Source organism: Amia ocellicauda, chromosome 4, assembly GCF_036373705.1.
Source record: "Amia ocellicauda isolate fAmiCal2 chromosome 4, fAmiCal2.hap1, whole genome shotgun sequence".
Classification (NCBI taxonomy): Eukaryota; Metazoa; Chordata; class Actinopteri; order Amiiformes; family Amiidae; genus Amia; species Amia ocellicauda.
This window is the reverse complement of record NC_089853.1, coordinates 32,816,722-32,836,901: the sequence shown is the minus strand read 5'-3', so window position 1 is coordinate 32,836,901 and position 20,180 is coordinate 32,816,722. Positions and strand designations below refer to the sequence as shown.

At 36.2% G+C, this 20,180-nt stretch overlaps 1 protein-coding gene across 1 annotated transcript in view; it reads right to left on the bottom strand.

The window, feature by feature from the left end:
• The window catches only part of LOC136748303 (NT-3 growth factor receptor-like), a 383,972-nt gene that overhangs the window by 193,412 nt on the left and 170,380 nt on the right, over positions 1–20,180 (bottom strand). The window contains exons 5-7 of the mRNA XM_066701924.1: positions 5,306–5,463; positions 4,447–4,589; positions 1,676–1,817 (exon numbers count right to left, since the gene is read on the bottom strand). Of these exons, the coding sequence (XP_066558021.1) occupies positions 1,676–1,817; positions 4,447–4,589; positions 5,306–5,463 (443 nt within the window). The remainder of the gene's footprint in view (positions 1–1,675; positions 1,818–4,446; positions 4,590–5,305; positions 5,464–20,180) is intronic.

Below are 20,180 nucleotides of genomic sequence, written 5' to 3'. Positions count from 1 at the left end.
TATTGTCTGCCTTGTATGTAAAATGAGGGCATACTGACCCTTGTGATTATGAATAACAGGAAAAGTTACAAATAAGAGGAGACCTCTTGCCCAATCTTGACAAACCGAGGATTTCATCAATTTATTTATTGAAGGATCCTATTGCATATGCTTTTACTGCTTGGATGGCTAACTTGTTCTAGACTCCTCTGTGTCAAGAAATGTCTCCTGTTTTCAGTCTTAAAAAGTTTCTCATGATGTCAGTTGAGAGATGTTCTCAAAAATGTGACTGCCTCCCAGAAAACCTGCAATCCATCAGACAAAAACTTCCACATTTTCAAATGTGAGCAGTAGTGAATTTAACAGAGATTGCTTTCTGTAAAGAATCTCAATCCATAGCATCTTATTTTCCCCCGGATAACTGATTGTCTGGCAATAAAACCTACACAGTAATAAAAGAGACAGAAATCATCATTTCATTACACTCTATTTTCCCATTAATTTCAGTATTACCCAAAGAAGACTTTTATATATAGGTAATACTCAACAGAAAATCTGTCATTGTTAAAGTGGATTAAAACCATGCACCATATCAGGATAATAAGTAGTTAATACAAAGTGTGTTATAAACACTGAAGCAGAATAAAGCAGCATGTTAACGATACTGGAAGTAACTTTCTAACAGCATGTAATCACCCCCTCGTTTTACTGTCAGTTAGTCTAACTAAACGCTGCAGCTGTTATCACCATTTTATGGCATTTTCACAGAAAGTGATCCACTGCTAGGATGAGTCCTAATTATTAGGAAGGTTAGGGACCTGGAGAGTGCATGGAGGAACTAAACAAATGGTTGCACTGCATCACTAGGCTAAATAAATAAGAGGATCTCACAGACATTTTCCCCTAAACTCTGAGCCATAGTCACTCTTCGTGTTCTAACGAATTGCAATCGTGTGTATACAAAAAGCATTAGATAAATCTGAGTAAACTTTTCACAGCAGTTGTTTTTTCAAAAATATTGGCATTGCAGTAAAACGCCCTCTCTCTGTTCAAATCAATAATTGTCAGAATTAGCTGACTTACAGTCATTTCGGGTTTGGGGGAGTTTTATTCCAATATAACCAGACATCATGTGATGTGATCACACAGTACTAACCATTTAAAATATAAACAGTATTATGGAATAAAAACACATACAAAAATTGTTTTTACTAAAGTAAAATCCTAGCTATGACTTTTTGTAAGCCTATTAATAGAAGGTGTATGTTTTCACACTTAAAGGTGCACCCCTGTTAATTTCAGAAGTCAGTTCCAATTATCACTTTTTAAAAGTGACAGCCTGAACATCTTGGAAACCCTGGCCTAGATTTTGAAGTCCTTTAATTTAAATCAAGCATTATGTTTTTATTTCTTATTATATAATTACTTTTGTAAAGCTTTACATCCAGAAATATTTCACTTGGTTATACACATAAATACATACATACATAAATAAGACATATATAATAATTTATTAGCAAAATCAATTCCTTTCCATTATTAGATCTTTCTACAAGTTAAGTTAATATAAATTATCAATAGCCACAATATCAACTCCAGCTGAAATGGCTGGTCAGACTTTGACTGACAGGTGACAAAGAACAATCCTAACACACAACAATGCTGAAAGAGAAAGTGGGGCAGGGAAGGAACTCACAGAGGACTGAAAGCTGGATTGAAGCATTGGTCATCCCCACCACATTCGCTGCTATGCAGTTTAACATGAAGCTGTTGTCCTCCCTGCTCACATTGACCAGTGTCAAATTGATAGAGTGGACATTCGGCCAGTTCACATTGGTCTGCAGGAACATGAAATAACATTGGATAACATAATAATCTGACTGGGCCATTAAAATGTGTGTTCACCAATTACATTTTCTCCCTGCTAGATATTTTTGTTTACGCATCAGGACATATAAGACATTGTAAACATCGTATTGTACTACTTGTTTTTAATGTTCCCTTTCAATTGTGAGAAGTTCCATTACACTGTATGGGTATAATGGCTTTGATTGACCAGAAGAAGGTGAAGCTTGTGTAGCAGTCACCAAAGGTCGTCTTTTTAGAACCCTTTCCTCCTCCATCACAGTGTGTAAAGAAGCACCATCCATCATTTTTTACTTCACTCCCTGCTGAATATTTCTGAGAAACAGATACATGTCAGTTTCAGTTTTATATGTAGTATTGTATATATTACTTAAATTACTATTGCCTTGTGCTTGTCACATAATTTTCTTGGTAGTATCTTTCAGTCTTTTGGTTTTATTTTGAAAGTTGGATTTCCTTGGAACCGAAAACTAGTACTAATCCATTAGTCACTGCTTTTTATGGCCACTTGTTGTTTTCTTCCTTCATAGCCTGAGATCACACTGCATTTTCACAAGTGATTCAACTGTGTGCTCTTTTTCTGTACTGTGGCAGCAGCAGAGTAGCTAAGCCAGGTGTCTGGTGTCTCCCAGTGAGACTGTTCTCTCAAGTATTGTATTGTACACATTAATCTCAGTGTTCTACCCCTTCACACGCTTCTGTACCTGTGCTGTGTTATGTGCCCCCTCAGCTCCTCTATATGACTCTGCTGCTCAGTTCCACAACTCGGTGGTGGCCTCAGAGTGACCCCATGTCCTAGGGCTGTAACCTGTAATGCCACTGTAGTGGCATTTAAAGCACTCCTTTCTTCCCTTGTATTAAAAAATTGTATCATACACTTCCAGCTCATTGTGCTTTAGCCTGTACATGAGCATGGACAAGCACAGCATGGTAGGAACTTCAGATTTCAAGGAGCTCACTTTTCTCCTGTATGAGAAGTTCTCACTGTACGAGCCCTCAGAGCATTCATGGCAGGGACTTGAAGCACTCTCTGCTGTCTTCCATGCCTTTAGGACAGGAACCCATGGAGAGGCACTTGAAAGAGTCCTCAATGCTCCTGCTGTAGTCTCCACACCGTTCCCTGGGGTGGGAGCCAGTGGCGCCATCAGACTAGAAGCACTTGCTCCTCCTCCTGCAACTCCTCCAAGGAGGGGAGCAAATTGCCATTCACTTTATCATTATTGACATAGATAGTATAAGAGTCACAGTACAAGGGATGGACGTTTTGGGGCCCTGCCTGATATTAATGCCACCCTCTCCTGGATTTGTGATCTAGTGGCACATGGGATGGAATCCTTATGGACCCAACAAGCTTCTCAGCCTTCAGTCCAGTGGACCATAGATGTTTTGTATGTGATGCATAATGCAGAGACCTTGGGGTTTGATGCTTTACTGCCTGTTGAGGCATCTTTGAGTCTGGGAGCTTTTGCCACCTGCCTCAGCTGTTTTTTGGCAACTTTCTGGCTTACCAGACCCAGCTTCTCCAGTCTTTGGTGGTGAGCCGAGAGCTCTCTCAGACTGCCTTACAGACCACCTCTTGCATCTCTGCAAGTTTAATGACCAAGCCCTAGGCATGGCAATAGCTTAATTGACTGCCGCTTATAGACAGCTTTGAGGTGCTCCAGTTTGGTCTCTCCCACCCATCTCCTTCAAGTCTCCTCAGTGTCTCAGCCTCCTTTTGTGCGTGCCTCTTGTGACAGCTCTGGTATACCTACCCATACTACATAATGGAAAATCTCACAATTGAAAGGGAACATTAGGATAAGAACATAACCCTGGTTCCCTGAAGAAGAGATGTTCCATTACCATTCTGGGTCACTGTATTTTACTTCCAGCACCCAGTCGAAAATGGTGGACATGTATGGACTGTGATATGCTGGAGGAAGGGGTCCCGGCATGCAGCGCGTGTGATGACATTTGGTGACTTTGCTACACAAGATTCAGCTCCGTGTCAATCAATGCTATTATACTCATTGAGTGTAATGGGGCATCTCTATTTCAGGGAAACAGGGTTATGTTCATAACCTAACCTTTTTTAATTACAAAAACATTTAGTAAGGTCTTTAGTACTGAATTTGGATTTTGAAAAATAAACAACTCAACCTTAAAAAATAAAACTGAAATTAATACACACATTTCCATGATTATACTGATCAGCATATTTAAATACATTGTATTTATTTTATTCTCAAGGTATGTGAACAAAAAGTTAATATGAGTTTTTAGTAATGCTATCAAACAATGTCCCCACCAAAAAAAATGTCAACCCTTTACTGCAAAATCATCATGTACTAATAAGACATTTTAGGTTACTTATTAGGTTACCGGGCTTTTAAAAAAATCTATTAAAAAAGATAATTCAAATTCAACATACATATAACAGGCTGTTTTAACCTATTTGTTGTTATTTTTTAAGATCCAAAGCTCTTTTATGCTACATTTTGTGGATAAAATGTAATAAAAGAGTACAGGGAAATTGCAAGAAAAATAAATGCAGTGATGATACTTTGTTCAACTTCCAAAAATCTAACAATCTGAATAATGTTGTTTTCACTTGTGTACCTGGTGTGTGTTGATAGAGTGTAGCTCTTTGACAGTCCAGTCCACATCTGGCAAGGGAGACCCTGACCCATTACAGGTAACAGTGGCATTGTCTCCCTCCATCACTGTCAGGTTGCTGTGACTCACACTGATCTCTGGCAAATCTGAAGAACAAAACGAGACATGTCATTGAAGAGGCTTAACACAGCTTGTATCTGTACTTCACCAGGGTTATTTGTATGCCAGTTAAAAGAGCAATGTCATATTTTAGTGCACCAAATGAAGTTACAGGTGAAAAACTGATTCCTTAAATAATAGGAAGAAAGAGGTTCCTCATTTGACAGCTTTTTGGTTGTTCTGATGAATACATTTTCCATGCCTTTGTTCTACAATGTTGCATTTAACTGTGTACCCTTGTAAATCATTGACTAAATTAACAATATGAATGTTTCAATTAACCTATTAACATTAACAATTTTCGGAGCAGGAAAATAAAATAAAAATAATTGTATGAGGCACATGCCTAATTAAGAATTAGTGGTAGAACACAATACACAACTAAACCAACAAACAATTTTAAAAAGCGTCAAAGGCAGCTGTGTTGAGTCAGCAAGAAAACAATACAGATTTTGTACATCCTAATGACACATTAAAGTGTGGATAATTGATCAAGATTCCACAGTTTGTGTTGGCTTATTTCAATATATATATGCATGCATTTTTATGAATATGTTCTCAGGTTCCAGCAGAGCTCATTTTAGGGAGTTGAGGATACTGTGATATTAACAGATCAACCCAGCATTCAAACCCTACATATTTTTTCAATAGTTAAGGTAGCAAAAGTTAGCAATTCAAGGCACTCCATGATAAAGTTTCCTACCACAGTGAGTGATATTCATATTGTATAAGGGGATCTTCTGTGAATCGCTGTTGATGCAGAATAGCTGCTGGGTGTGGAGCCCTGCCTCTCCTCTCTGCTGCCACAGCTGGATCCAGCGGATGTCACAGCTACAGTTGAACAAAACGTCATCCAGCCTCCTGTAAAACATTGGCATTGTTTTGAGAAGTGTGCAGGGCAAAAGTAGGTGAAGGACAATGTTAACATCCAAAGTAGCAGGATTCGGAATTGGAATTTTAATTGGAATGAAATTAAATATAATTTAATTCCATGAAATCCATCTTTTTTAGGGCTTTCCTTACTTAGCTCAAATAGCCTACAGATACTTTGCAATACCTGCCTCATCTGCCCTATGCATTTTTTGCATGGCAGGCAAGATATTCGGGTCAGAGAGATATAATTTAAATTATACAAAATTTTAGGAACTTATGATGATCAGAGTTATTTTTCTTATTTACCTCTTTGATGTCAAATGTTTGTACTACTTGTTCAATTCAACCTTTTGAATTGTATAATGCTGTGGAAAGTAATGGCCATAGGCAATTTCAAAACAAGACAGGCAGCATACCCAAAATATGTGTCAACTGCATTACTTAGTCACTCCAAATCACAACAGCATCTCTTATATTATCAGCCGACTGCCATTTCTTACTTATGCAAGCTCTATAAAACTACGGTGCCAGGTGCAAGACAGAGCTAATGTGATCTTCGTCTGAGATATCTTGCCTTTTTTACCCTGTACACAAAATTCAAATATCACAATTAATGACATTATAATCTTTGTCCAATACTGCTTAGGCTGTACAAATCCATATATAGTATTGTTTTTCATTAAACCTGCTTAAACTGTGTGTATAAATATTTGTCAAAGCATTGTCTCAACTCAGAATTAGTTTGGCATACTTGAGGCCTGCCCTTGGTGTGCTATCATGGCTCTCCAAAGGTCTTGGAAATAAAGCCTGTTGAATCCTCACTCTTGACTGCATTTGTGAAAGAAAATAATTATACATATGTAACACTTTTGAATGCAAAATACTGGTTTAAAATAGGATAAAATCATATAAAAAATAAGAGTTGTAATTGCTTGTGGGATTTTAATATTTTTAAGGTATAGCAGTATTTATAGGAATATCGTGTGTATGTTTTAAATATTAGTAATTCATAAATAAAGAAAAACAAATAATTAGGGCCTACTTTACTAACAAATAACAACCAGGCATTACAAACAAGTAAAAGGTATATATTGTCAGTAAGTTAACTATAAACATTTGTAATAATGAATAACATTTCATTTATCAACCAAAGTAAATACCTAAGCTTTATATTGTATGATTAATATTTATCGTATTGACTGCACACATATTACAGCGTACCATCCATTCTTAAGTTCAAAAGCACGTTCCCCTTCTAAAGGGCATAATGTCGAGTCTGACGCGCATCCATACTTGAAGAGCGGGATGGACTAGCTTGGTTTGCATGTGATCTCTCTCAATCACACAAGTAAGTATATCATGTCTTTAAAGTAACTGTTATGACTTCTTAATAAACAGAGTTATAACATTCAGAACATGAGAGCACCCATTCATTCAAATAGCAAATGATCGTTATTTTATTTTAAGAGACCAATCCGGTAAGTTAGAAAAATATATCTTTCACTGATTTTCAATTATATTTGCGCATATGCAATGTTAAACAGTACAATAATTATAATGAGTCTTATAAATATATAAGTCGGCATCATAAGCAATGGCCCTTTGTAGTGAAGGGGGAATGTGTTTCTCCTTTACAGATGTATAAAATATATTTTTTAAATGAGTGGAATTAGTTAATTAAATTATATTATCTTTCTTCCAATTCAAATTCCAATTCTTGAATTGAATTGGAATTTACCAATACATTACCCCAACCCTGCAAAGCAGCACCAAATATCTATCACATCTTACCTATAGAACAATATATTACATCTTTAGCATACAGATCTATGACTCAAATTTTCTGACTGATTAGAGGTTCTCAAACACTAACTCTCTGCAACACAAACTGAGTGCTGAAAGATCTCTTCTCACTACCATTTGATACTGATAATGCCACATAAAGGACAGACATTCTCCTTGTGTGCTTAAGGTCATTAAATCTAGGCCAAAACAAAGATCAGATTTCACTTTCAATAAAACATTCACTTTTTTGTAATAATGTACAGAAGTAGATACAATAACAATTGTTTCCATTGAACACAAATTGGAAGAGATTGATTGGATCAGCTGATATATTTCCTCCAGGATTTAGTTGCTAAGCAAGAGGTGGGAGGCTGTAGAAGATGGTGTATGAAGCAGTGTTGACCTGTACCTGTGAAACTGCTGCAGAAACGCCTTCTTAACATGCAAGCCTGCTGGAAATTGGCACACTGCCATAGTTCCCACCATATCCCAAGAAATATTTAAAACCATTAATGATCTTGGACAGCAGACACAGGTTGACAGTATTTTAACACATTGCTGCCTTCAAAACCAAATTATTCAAGATCCAGATTAATTGCATTTTATAAGGCTGATCTCGCTGAACCTTTTAAAGGATCTGTGCCCACAAGGGAAATTAAAGAACAAAAAAGAAACAGAAAAAGAACAGCATTGCAGCTAGTGTTTTGCTTTTTCTACAATTGTCAAATTTTGATGGTAGAACTGGTTGGTTGTTTGTTTTTAAAAAGTTGGAATTGCAAACTCTTGCTTCAAGGTTTAATTTCACATATGAAAAATATAATAAATTCTTGCCTTCAGTTTAGACTGCTGAAATCAGTTCATGTCTGACCTTACTTATCTGCATACTGTAGATTTAGACCATAATTTTCTCTCACGCTTCATTTTACTTCATTGTACATTGCACAATGTGAACTTGTATTGAATTTGTTTGTGAGTTGTCTTACTGCATTACTGTATTACTTACTGTGTGTACACAAAATACATTGCATTTTGATAAATACAAACTTACTGGTCAGTATTACTGTATTTTATTGTGAATAGTTTATGGAAATGAGGGATATGTATTAAGAATAATGGTACATTAAAATAATACATGGAAATATGAAATAATTAAATACTATGCCTTGCAAAAGTATTCAGACAATGGTGTCCCATTTTATGAAATTACAAAATTATTCACCTTATTTTTTAAGCCACTCTAGTTTAGCTTTGGCCTTGTGCTTTTGATCATTGTCCTGCTGAAAGGTGCATTTTCACCCCCGTTGGAGTTTTTAGCTCTTATTTGCATTACTTTGCTCCATCCTGTTTTTCTTCAGTCTTAACAACCTTTCCAGTGCCTTCTGAGGAGAAGAATCCCCACAGCATGATGCTGCCACCACTAGCACAAGCGCCACATGTTTGACTATAGGGATGGTGTCGATTGAGAGATGTGCTGTGTTAAGTCTGCGTCAAATGTAACGCTTTGCATTTAGCCGAAAATGGTCCAATTTGGTCTTGTCTGACCACAACACCTTTTCCACATGTTTGCAGGATCACTCAGGTGCTTTGAGACGGCTTATTTTTAGTAATGGCTTCCATGTTGCCACACTATCATACAGGGTAGTTTTATGAAGTGTTCTGGATATTGTTTACACATTTTATCCAATATCAGCCATTGAACTCTGTAGCTCTTTCAAAGATGCCTCACAGTGTCATCCCTCACCAGTTTCCTCCTTGCCTGTCTGCTCAGTTTGCAGGGATGGCCTGATCTAGACAGTGTCTGGGTGATACATTGCATCACCCATTTCTTGATGATTGAGTAGACTGTTGATTGTGCTCACAGAGATATTCAGAGATCCTTCTCCTGATCTGTTCTTTACAATGACTTTATCCCTGACTTACTTTGAAAGCTTCTTGGCCTTCATGGTTGAGTCTTTGCTTGAAATGTATTACCTGACCAAGGAACTGTACAATGATGGGTGTTTTTATTCTGATATCTACTATTATCCACTATTATTGCACACAGACAGAGGCCATTCAACTAATTGTGTGGCTGACATAGGTTATGATCATAATCAATTTAGGTTTGCCACACCACAGGTTTTGAATACTTGTGCAATCATGACTTTTCAATTTTGATTTCATATTAATGATCTATTTACTTGTTTCTTTTTGTTTCTGCTTTGAATGTGTGGATTCAGTCGTGCATATAACACATATGAATTCCTACTTCAAAGTGTCATGACTGTAAGCTTTAAAGCAACAAAATGTGAAAACTGTGAGAGGATATAAAATATTTTCCAAGGCACTGTACATATTTCTATATATATTAGGTTGTAATTTTGGTTCTGATGAAGATGATGTGAGAAACACATTTTGCAGAAACATATTACCTTGGCCACACAGTCGTTAATGTTTTCTCTGTTGCACAATAACATTGTATACACATTGCATAGATCTTTTTCTATAACAGAACATATCGAGTGGTACTGTATAATTTTGCATACATATATACAGTATATTGTGTTCATTTGACTGTTTATTGTTTGTATTTAGCTGGGTTATGATCAATGTAATATATGCTTAATGCTCAATAGATGCATCAATTTCTTCCAATATATAAATGGTCACTGAATGCAAAAAGACAGAAAGAAGACACAGAAGCTGCAAACAGCAGAAAGAAGCATGGAAACATATGCTTAATAAAATAATAAGAAGAATAAAAATGAGAAACAAATAAATGGATCTGAGAACAAATTACACCCTTGAAAGAGTGAAGATATTAATGGCAATGTGCTGTGGCAATGTCTTGGGGAGGCTTTTATGCAGCAGTGAATGGACAAAAGGATGATTTAACAGAAGAAATGTAAGAACACAATTGTATTATCTCAAATAAATTGTGTAATAAAGTATGTAAAACATTGCACAGAGCAATATAATAGGTAAGTATCAGTAAAATCTTACAGAAATTATCCTGCATCAACTTGCTATTCTTTGGAAGGTAATAGAAAGCATCTGGAAATGGTACAAATAACTAACTACCCATTTATAAAGCTGTGTTCTTAGGGGAGCAATTGAGGTAAAGCACCTTGGTCAAGGGTACAACAGCAGTGTCCCCCTACCTGGGGTTGAACCCATAACTCTCTGCTTAGGAGTCCAGAGCCCTAACTGCTACTCCACACTGCTGCTGTTATAGAGGATTCAAAAGCTCACCAGTTTCCAAGGGGTATAACAAGGGGTTGCACAACATAAGCAAACCATTAGTAGTATGCATTCAATGTCATGGTCAAGGTCAGAGAGCTGTCTGGAAATTGACCTCCACAAATTGGGTGATGATTATATAATAAAAATCACAAAAAACCTACCAGTTTCCAATAAAGCAGGCCTTGTTAATGGTCATATGATTGAGCTTTGCAGAATACTTATCTGTGTTGTGTTTGGCACCAAAAGGGTAATGCTCAAGTTGAGAAGAACATCATCTCTGTGAAATATAGACATAAATCTGTTTTGCTTTGGGATTGTTTAACATATTCTGGTCCTGGTGACCTTGTTAGAGTTATGGGAAAGATGGAGAAGAAAATGTACCAGAACATTTTGGACAATTACCTGGTTCCCTCTACTAAGAAGCTTAAGCCTGGTTGAAAATTGTCATTCTATCATGATAATCATCAAAAGTATGCATCCAATTCTACAAAGAAATGGTTAAATAAACACAAAAGAACCTTTCTTGAATAGCAATTGCAATCCCCAGACCTAAATCCAATAAAGCATTTGAGGATTGAACTCAAAAAAGCATTTCACAAGCAAAATCAAAGAAATGTAAGGGAGCTGGAGAAATTCTGTAAGGAGATCAAAATTCCCTCCTGAGAAGTGCCAGAGCCTTTTAAAAGACTGCAGGAAGTATTTTTTCATTGTCATGAAAGTCAAAGAAAGATTCAGAAAATAGTAATTGTGATGTGATTACATGCAATGTTTGTGTAAATAAGCCATTTGTAAAATATATTATGTTGTGCTGCTCAATCTTGTTAATATGTTAATATTTAAACTGCATATTTCCATCTATCTAAGACTGTAGACTTGCATTAATTCTGTTTAATAATATTTGTGTCACAATTTATCAAGGGTACAAATATACGTGAAGGTCACTGTATGTGTGTGTGTATACAAATATATATATATATATATATATATATATATATATATACACTGACACTGTGGGATGTAGTGTATGATGGCATACGGCAGACACACCTCCCACATTTACCCGTCTACAGACTCACTGACGTGGAATATTACCGGCAACAGCCATGGCAACCAGAAGAGGTGCAAGCACCTGCTGATCACCAAAGTGGCTCTATATAAAGCACCACAACCAAAATATTCAGGGCGTTGTACCTGAGGGGAAGTGCAGGAGGGCGAAAGGAGTGCTTTAGTGCCCCATTGATCACCAACCTTTTTCTGAATATCGACTTTGCTTTTGCTTAACGTGTGGCTTTATCCACTCTGGAGTTAATCAGGAAACCGACTAGTGGCCCAAGGCTAGTCAGGGAACCGACGAGATGTATAGTAAGCACTTTTACTTGGGCAAAGTTTTGGTTCTGTGTTAAGTGACTTTATGTTTATATATACATACACACATACGGGGGATGAATCAGTGTTGTGGGGATTGTTTTAGCAGTGGGGAGGAGAGGAAGAGATTAGAAGAGGAGTAGAGGAGGAGAGTTGGACAGAGAGTGAGTCTCTTTGTCCTTCTGCTCCTCAAACCACCAATTGACAACATGTACCCTGTGGACCGAAGGATTATCATCCTGGATGACACCCCTCCTAGCAGCGTAGAAATGCTGCAGATGATTACTCAGGGTGGTAACATATTAGGCTGCCAAGCCAAGAAAATGCATATCATACCATTATGGAACCACCATAAACTTTTACTGTTGGAACCAGGCAGGTGTTATTAACAGATTGTGCACAGCAACCTGGCTATGCAATCCAGCCAGGGGAAGCCATTCAGATTCTGATGATACAGAATGTTCACTACCCACGTTGAACTCTTTACATAGTTTTTGTGCCTCTTGTATTTCACCTTGGACTAATGTCTATGCATCATAGTTTTGGCGTATTTGCTGCCACCCACTGTTGCTCTTCGGTGATGATGTCTTTACCACAGGCTGACATCACCATGGTGATGGTTCCTGCTGACATGTTAGCAATTTCCACAGCCTTTGGTACAGAAGGGACTGATAAACATGCACCAACAATTACACCCCATTCAAATACACTGAGGTCTCCTTTTGAAGTAATTCTGGGTCATAATACTGGACTTGAGGTGCAGTCTGCTTATATATACACAATTACAGGACTGCTAAGGAGAGATGTTCATATTTCACACAACCAGTCACATATGTGTGGCAGCAACCTACTTTGCATACATGTATTGCACTTTGTATCGCACTTATGTTGTAAGTCGCCCTGGATAAGGGCATCTGCCAAGAAAGAAAAATAATAAAAATAAAAATGTTGTATGGCCCTTGTACCCTGGTGTTTTTGTCCACAACCTGTATATATAGCCAGGGCCCAGCAATGTACAGGTTAATTCTTTATCTGCTTTTTCATTAAAAATAAATAAGTGTGCAGAACAAACGGAACAAAAAGAAAGAAACGGAAGTTAGTCTTAATTCCTTCTTTAAATGGACTGTTATCCGCCGGGGGTGCGCCTGAGCCTGGCAGTGTAGTGTGTGCTGTGATGTGGTGAAACCAGGACCATCTGAGACTACAGTTGGTGTGGGTTTCCTCCGATCTTAAAAATAAGCCATTTCCCATTATGTAACACAGCATCTCGCAGAGCAGCTGGTAGACAAGTCTGGGATTCAGTTCAAGAGCTACACTGGTCCCTTTTGGGTGGCTTTCATATATAATAATAATATTAATGGCCTAAATATTATCTAGTCAAACAGAAGGATTTACAAGTTGCCATAGACAGACACAGGACAGTACAGATGAGAGGCAGCCATCTTGTTGTGTCCCTAGTTTCAGTTTCCTGATTTTGTTTTAACTGCCTCAACTGAAGTTAATCTTGTCTGTAGTTTGCCTTAGTTTAAGTCAATTCAGTACAGCTGCTGAGTAGGTGAAAGTAAATAGGTTGAAGGAAAGGTGATTTAGTCTAGGACTAGCAGAATTTCAGTTAAGTGAGTTGTGCCAGGTGGATCCAGTTCAAGCCAGTTAGGTGTGAATTGGGGGCAGGTAGACAAAAGGGTACTTAAAGCTGCTGTTGAGGAAGAGCTGCACTGTTAATCGGTGACAAAAAGTCAAGCAGTTGACCAGGGGACAGAAACCAAGAGCCCCCCAAAAAATAAAACATATAATGAAAAACTTGCAAAATTTTAAAGCATGTGGCCACTACAGTGTCATGTTTGCAGAATGATTGCCTTCCTGGATGAACTCATCTAAGAATATTTAATTTGTGAACGTTGTCAGCATGTTGAAATCCTAGAGATCAAGGTGATCTGTCAGAAATTACATTGAGGCAGAAAAACTCAAATTAGATCCTAGTAACGAAACAGAATCTTTGTGGGTTTAACTTTTGAATAAAAGATCCAGAGGATTAGTGGTAGGAATGTGTTACAGACCACCCAATTCAGATATTCAGAAAGATGCTGCATTGTACAATGTAATCAGGGATATTATAATGGGGGATTTCAATTTCCCAAACATAGACTGGGAAAGCCCAGTTGGGACTACAGAAGCAGAAATAGAAATGGTTGAGATGGTAAATGACTGCTTTCTAACTCAATTTGTCAGAGAACCAACCAGAGAGAGTGCATTGACTTGACTTGATCTTTTCAAATGACCAAGTCAGAAGGGCATTAGTTAGAGAACCAATGACAAACTGTGATCACAATATGGTTAGCTTTGAGGCATACTTTCAAAAAAGAAGGACCAAGTCTAAAACAATGATTTACAATTTTATAAAAGCAAACCTTGAAGGTATGAGGCAGCACTTAGAAGCGTTAGACTGGAGCACACTGGATACAGATTCAGTTGAAAATGGATGGTTATATTTTAAGAATATACTACTTGAGGCTCAGGAGAAATGTGTACCAAAACTTTGGCCAAAATGGTTTAATAGAAGTATGCAAAAAAATATAAAGAGAAAGAAAATGTTGTATACCGCATACAAAGGGATAGAGATTAAACAAAATACAAAGAATATGTTGAACTGCAAAGAGATCTTAAGAAAGAGATCAGGAAAGTAAAGAGGGGAATAGAAAGAAACATAGCTCTTAGAGCTAAAACTAATGGAAACAGGAGGAAGGAGGACGTGAAACAGATAAAGGGCAAAAATAAAAGTATATTGGAAAACGAACAACATGTGGCAAGTGTTCTAAATGAGTATTTCACAGTATTTCAAATTTTACAAAAGGAAAAACATGCCACAGGTTAACAATCAGTCCAGTCAAACTCTAAGAGAGATCAAAATAAATGAGGAGGTGGTACTAAAGGGACTAGCAGAATTAAAAACAAACAAATCACCTGAGCCAGATGGTATATTTCCAACAGTACTTAAAGAAATTAGGGAAATGATTTATAGGATGCTAACTAAAATATTCCAAATGACACTCAGAACAGGGGATGTGCCAACTGACTGGAAGACGCAAATGTCATACCAATCCACAAGAAAGGGGACAAAACTGAGCCAGGAAATTACAGACCAATCAGTCTCACCTGCATTACTTGTAAAATGTTGGAAAAAATTATTAGACAGCAAATAGAGGAGCATCTTAATGAAAACCATATTCTTGGAGATAGTCAACACGGGTTTAGACGAGGCAGATCATGTCTTACTAATTTATTAGAATTTTTTGAACATACAACTGCAGCTGTAGATCACATGAAAGCATATGATATGATATACTTAGATTTTCAAAAAGCTTTTGATAAGGTTCCACACCAAAGACTGATCCTCAAATTGGAAGCTGTAGGCATTCAGGGTAATGTAAGTAGATGGATTATGAACTGGTTGATAGGAAACAGAGGGTGTCGATTAGAGGAGTTGCTTCTAACTGGAGTGAGGTTGTTAGTGGAGTTCCACAGGGATCAGTACTAGGGACTTTGCTTTTTCTAATCTATATTAATGATCTGGACTCTGGGATAGTTAGCAGACTTGTCAAATTTGCAGATGATACTAAAATAGGTGGCTCAGGAGATACAATCTTGGCAGCACAGGCTATTCAAAGTGACAAAGGGATAATATTCAGTTGTGGGCTGACACTTGGTGGATGATATTCAATGTGGACAAGTGCAAGGCAATACATGCAGGTAACAAAAATGTCCACTATAATTACACTATGGGAGGAATAGAACTAGATGAAGTATCGCATGAGAAAGACCTAGGAGTCTATGTGGACTCCTCACTTTCTACACACAAGGGCAGTAATGTTAAGACTGTACAATGCGCTAGTTAGACCTCATCTGGATACTGTGTACAGTTCTGGGCTCCGCACTTCAAGAAAGATATCGCTGCTCTAGAGGCAGTTCAGAGGAGAGCAACCAGACTTATTCCAGGTCTGAAGGGAATGTCCTACTGAGAGACTGAGGGAACTGAACCTTTTCACCCTGGAACAGAGGAGACTACATGAGGATTTGATTCAAGTCTTCAAAATCATGAAAGGCAACGACCACTTCAAACCAGAGGAGCTTTTCCAGATCAGCAGGGACACACGCACCCGGGGACACAAATGGAAATTGGGCTTCAAAGCATTCAAGACGGAAAACAGGAGACACTTCTTCACACAGAGAGTTGTCACAATCTGGAACAAACTCCCCAGCGATGTGTTTGAGCAGAACATTTGGGAACATTTAAAAATAGAATGGATAGTATCCTTGGATCACTTAGTTATTAATGGACACCAAATGAGCACGATGGGTCGAATGGCCTCTTCTCGTTTGTAAACTTTCTTATGTCCTTAATCAATTACTATTGATTACCTTCAGAAAAATGCTGGAAGGTAGTTTTCCCAGGTGGATTTATATCACCATTTATATCACCATTCTAAAAGAAAGCAAATGCCACTGTACTTCCCTGAAGAAAAACAAAAGTTAGAAAGTAAATCAGTCTAGAAAAAGTGTATCACTTAAGCAATGCTTAGTGGAGTTTCTGTCATGGCTTTGGATTTATTTATTTTTAGTGGTTTGTTAGTATATTATACAGCGGGTTAAAAAATGTCATGGCACAGTTTTGTATAATTACTTAGAAGTATTTATCCAGAGTGAACCAGAAGGGCAAAATTAGTGATCCCAACAATCAAACTGTGTGGCAGATTCTCATTTGCTTTCAGTCACTGCTTCTGCCTGCCTTTCACATTTCACTTTAATGTGATTTGCCTCTTCTCCCACTGGCTTAAATAACTAAATCCATTAGAATACTTTGATTGTTTTGTTTTTCTCTTATAAGACACATGTAGATCAGGCTATTTTATTCAAAAACAGTAGAATAATAAAAAAAAAAATTCTGGAGCCAACAGATTCTTTCAGTTTCATTTTAGTTCACACAAGTTAGATTTAGATTCAATATATTATTGTATTCAAATCATAACAAAAATATGAATGTACAAATGTAGACATTGTAGAGGAAATATTTTCCTCCCAAAATATTCAAAAGTCATCCTTTAAATATTTAAATGTGCAGTAGTGTAAAATATATTAGAACACCATTCACTCATGTTAATTTGCCTTGCCCCACACACACTACATTTAAATAACATTTCATTGTTAAGAAAGGGGCACAAAAAATAAAAACATATTAAAGCATATTAAAAGCTCCAAAAACAATCAAATTACACCAGAGACTGTATGCACAGAGGAACACAGTGCAAAAACTATACCAATCTGTTACTTAGGTGGCCAAACTAAACCATACAATGAAAGATACTTTCAGATCAAACTTTGGATTAGCGTTTCCATAGATGACCTTTTAGATATTAAGATGTTAAATAACTGTACATAATAGAACATAATATGTAGATAATATATGGAAATAGATATGTGTTTTCATTATTAATTATTATTTAAAAAAAAAACTAAACTGAACAACACACAAAGGAAACTGCTAGCCATCTCACTACGTAAGGTGGCTTGAGCTCTAATCTCCTCCATTTAAAACAGACATCTTAATATCTTAACCACTGTGCTAATGAGGCCCTTATTCTTTGAAGTACATTGTCTGTAGGGGAATTTAGAGGAGGAAAAAAAAGATCTCAATGGGTGGTACTGAAATGACTCAAGAGGTTGCATTTTGCATTGGAAAACGGAAAGCACGGCTACAGAGAATCATAATCCGAGACATTGCATGCTTATTTATTGCCTCATTTACCAAAAAAAGAAGATAACCCTTCTCAATTACAAGATCGGTATGCAAGATAGGAGCAACAAAGCATGTACAAAAACAGCTATATCATGCAATGCAATCAGGGGCAGGGTAAAATTACAACTGGAGAAAATGCAGCTCAGAAATGGGGTTGAAGGTGAAGGTGCATTACAGATGGAGAATTGGAAATCATTCTGTTTGCATTCATATTCCACATAACTTGTAAGGCAATATTATTATTATTATTATTATTATTATTATTATTATTATTATTATTATTATTATTATTATACAAATAATTTGACTAATTCCCCAATTCAAAATATTCTGTATGTATTATATGTATTAAGCGTGTGTAGTATGGGGTATTGAGACAAAATCAAATGCTTAGTGCAGGACTTTCCCTTAGCATATTAGCACATATTATTCCCAGAAATATATGAATTTTGAATATAAGTGTATACTGCAGAGATCACAGATATTCAATCATGCTCCTTACTCTTTCCAAAACTAGAACATTATTTGTAAACTAAGTGGTATGATATGTAGGTGTGTCTAAACACTGAAAAATAAAGAATACATAATTACAATCAAAATTCTACTAGGTGCCAGACAGTACATTAATGATAAATGTTTGAACACTTGTTTTAAATGCTTCACAAATATTTTATTTAATCATCATAATAGGAGTGAATGATCAATATGATGACTACTACAATAATATAGCCCAATTTAAATTTGGTAACTTGACTCAATTCCTGACAAAATGCTTTTTTGTTTTACAATAAGTGACACCAGATTTTTTACATTTAATTTTGTTTGTCATCTTACAATGCTTCACAATACTTCAAAATGTCACATAATTGCATAGGTAAAGAATGGTGCAAGGTTTGTGAGCTCTATAAAAAGGAAAATTACTATTTAGAACTTTTTGACATTAAGCCAGAAGGTTAAAGATGTGTGTAAAAATAAAACTAGAAAATACATTTATAGTATACACACACTATAAAGCCATACAATTGTATTTTGTCCAAAAAGCCATTGCTAGTGTTCATTTTATCTAGATGTTTTTGCTATGCAGTGTGCACTTCCTTTGGTTTCCTTGAATAAACCATCTCATTACCCTTTCAAAAAGTCAATGTGGCATGCCACTGGAAAAGCATAAGCATGCATGGTTATAACGATGTAGCTGAGATTTGCAAATCCCAGATAGCCCAATGTAAAAGAGACCTTTACTATTTTCATGCATTATACATACATGTGTGTACTGTGAGTGTTGATGCATTTGGAATGGGAGTGTTAATGGGCAAAGGATTGAACTGAGTAATTGAAAAAACGATAAGTGAAATGAGAAAATAATCAAACTGAAGGATTGAAAATAGACCTTGAGCGCTAAATACAATCATATGGGTTCATGTTCAGTTCAGACTAGACATCTCTCACATATGGCATTGTTTATGGTGTAGGGACTTAGATATTATTATTATTATTATTATTATTATTATTATTATTATTATTATATAATTTAGTAGCTGCAGTGTCCTTTTAACTATTCCTAGGGTAATTATGCAAATTAACATGTAATTGAACAATTTCCACTGTGAAAAGTTTAACAAACAGAAATAAATCAGCCACTTTCTTAATTTTCTGTTCATAAAGAATTCCCTAAAATTAACTTCAGCATATTTAGCAGGATTGTATTAGATAAACTTACTACAAGAGTAATAAACACCCGGCAAAAAAGACAACTGCATGTTGATGTTTTAACAAAATAATTAGCTATTTTGACCCCTTTAATTATCCATCCATGCAGTTTGTTCCTTGGTTTATTACAACAATGGTTTCATTTGCAGCAGTAGTCTATTTTAATTAACATGAACAGCCCAAGAACTCTATAGTTATAAGAAGATTAACAGTTGGTCTTGTTTATGACCAGAACTGAATAGGAAAGTTCAAAAGTATGTTAGCTTATTATATAATTGAGACTGAACAAAAAAAAAAAAAGCTAAACACTGGTGGTTTACTCAGTTGGATTATTCAATGCAATATGTAACATCTGAATTATTTTTAACAATTATGTTCACATTTGCAAAAAATAAGATGTTGTGTCCGTTTATTTGGTGATTGTTTCAAGATATTCACACTGATAACTAAACTTTTCCAGTTGACCATTATTATATAATTAACCTTAATTATCTTGAATTGATTCACCTCTGGATACCTCATAAAAGTAAATTTCATGAGAACTTTAATTTGTATTTGACTGTTGAAATGTGTTGAAATATTACTAATACATACATACTAATACTTATACTTATAATACATACTATAATAACAAGTAGAGACTGAAATAATTTGGTTTTGTACATAGGGAGTTTGGATCATAGTTTTAATCAAAACACTGGATTTTAATTATTTCAGTCTGGTTTTGGTTATTATCATGCTTGACAGACAAGCTCTATTTGCAAGCCCTATTTGAATTTCAATCTACTATTATCACCTGTCAAATTTAGATTATTGATAGCTAAAAGCAGAAGAG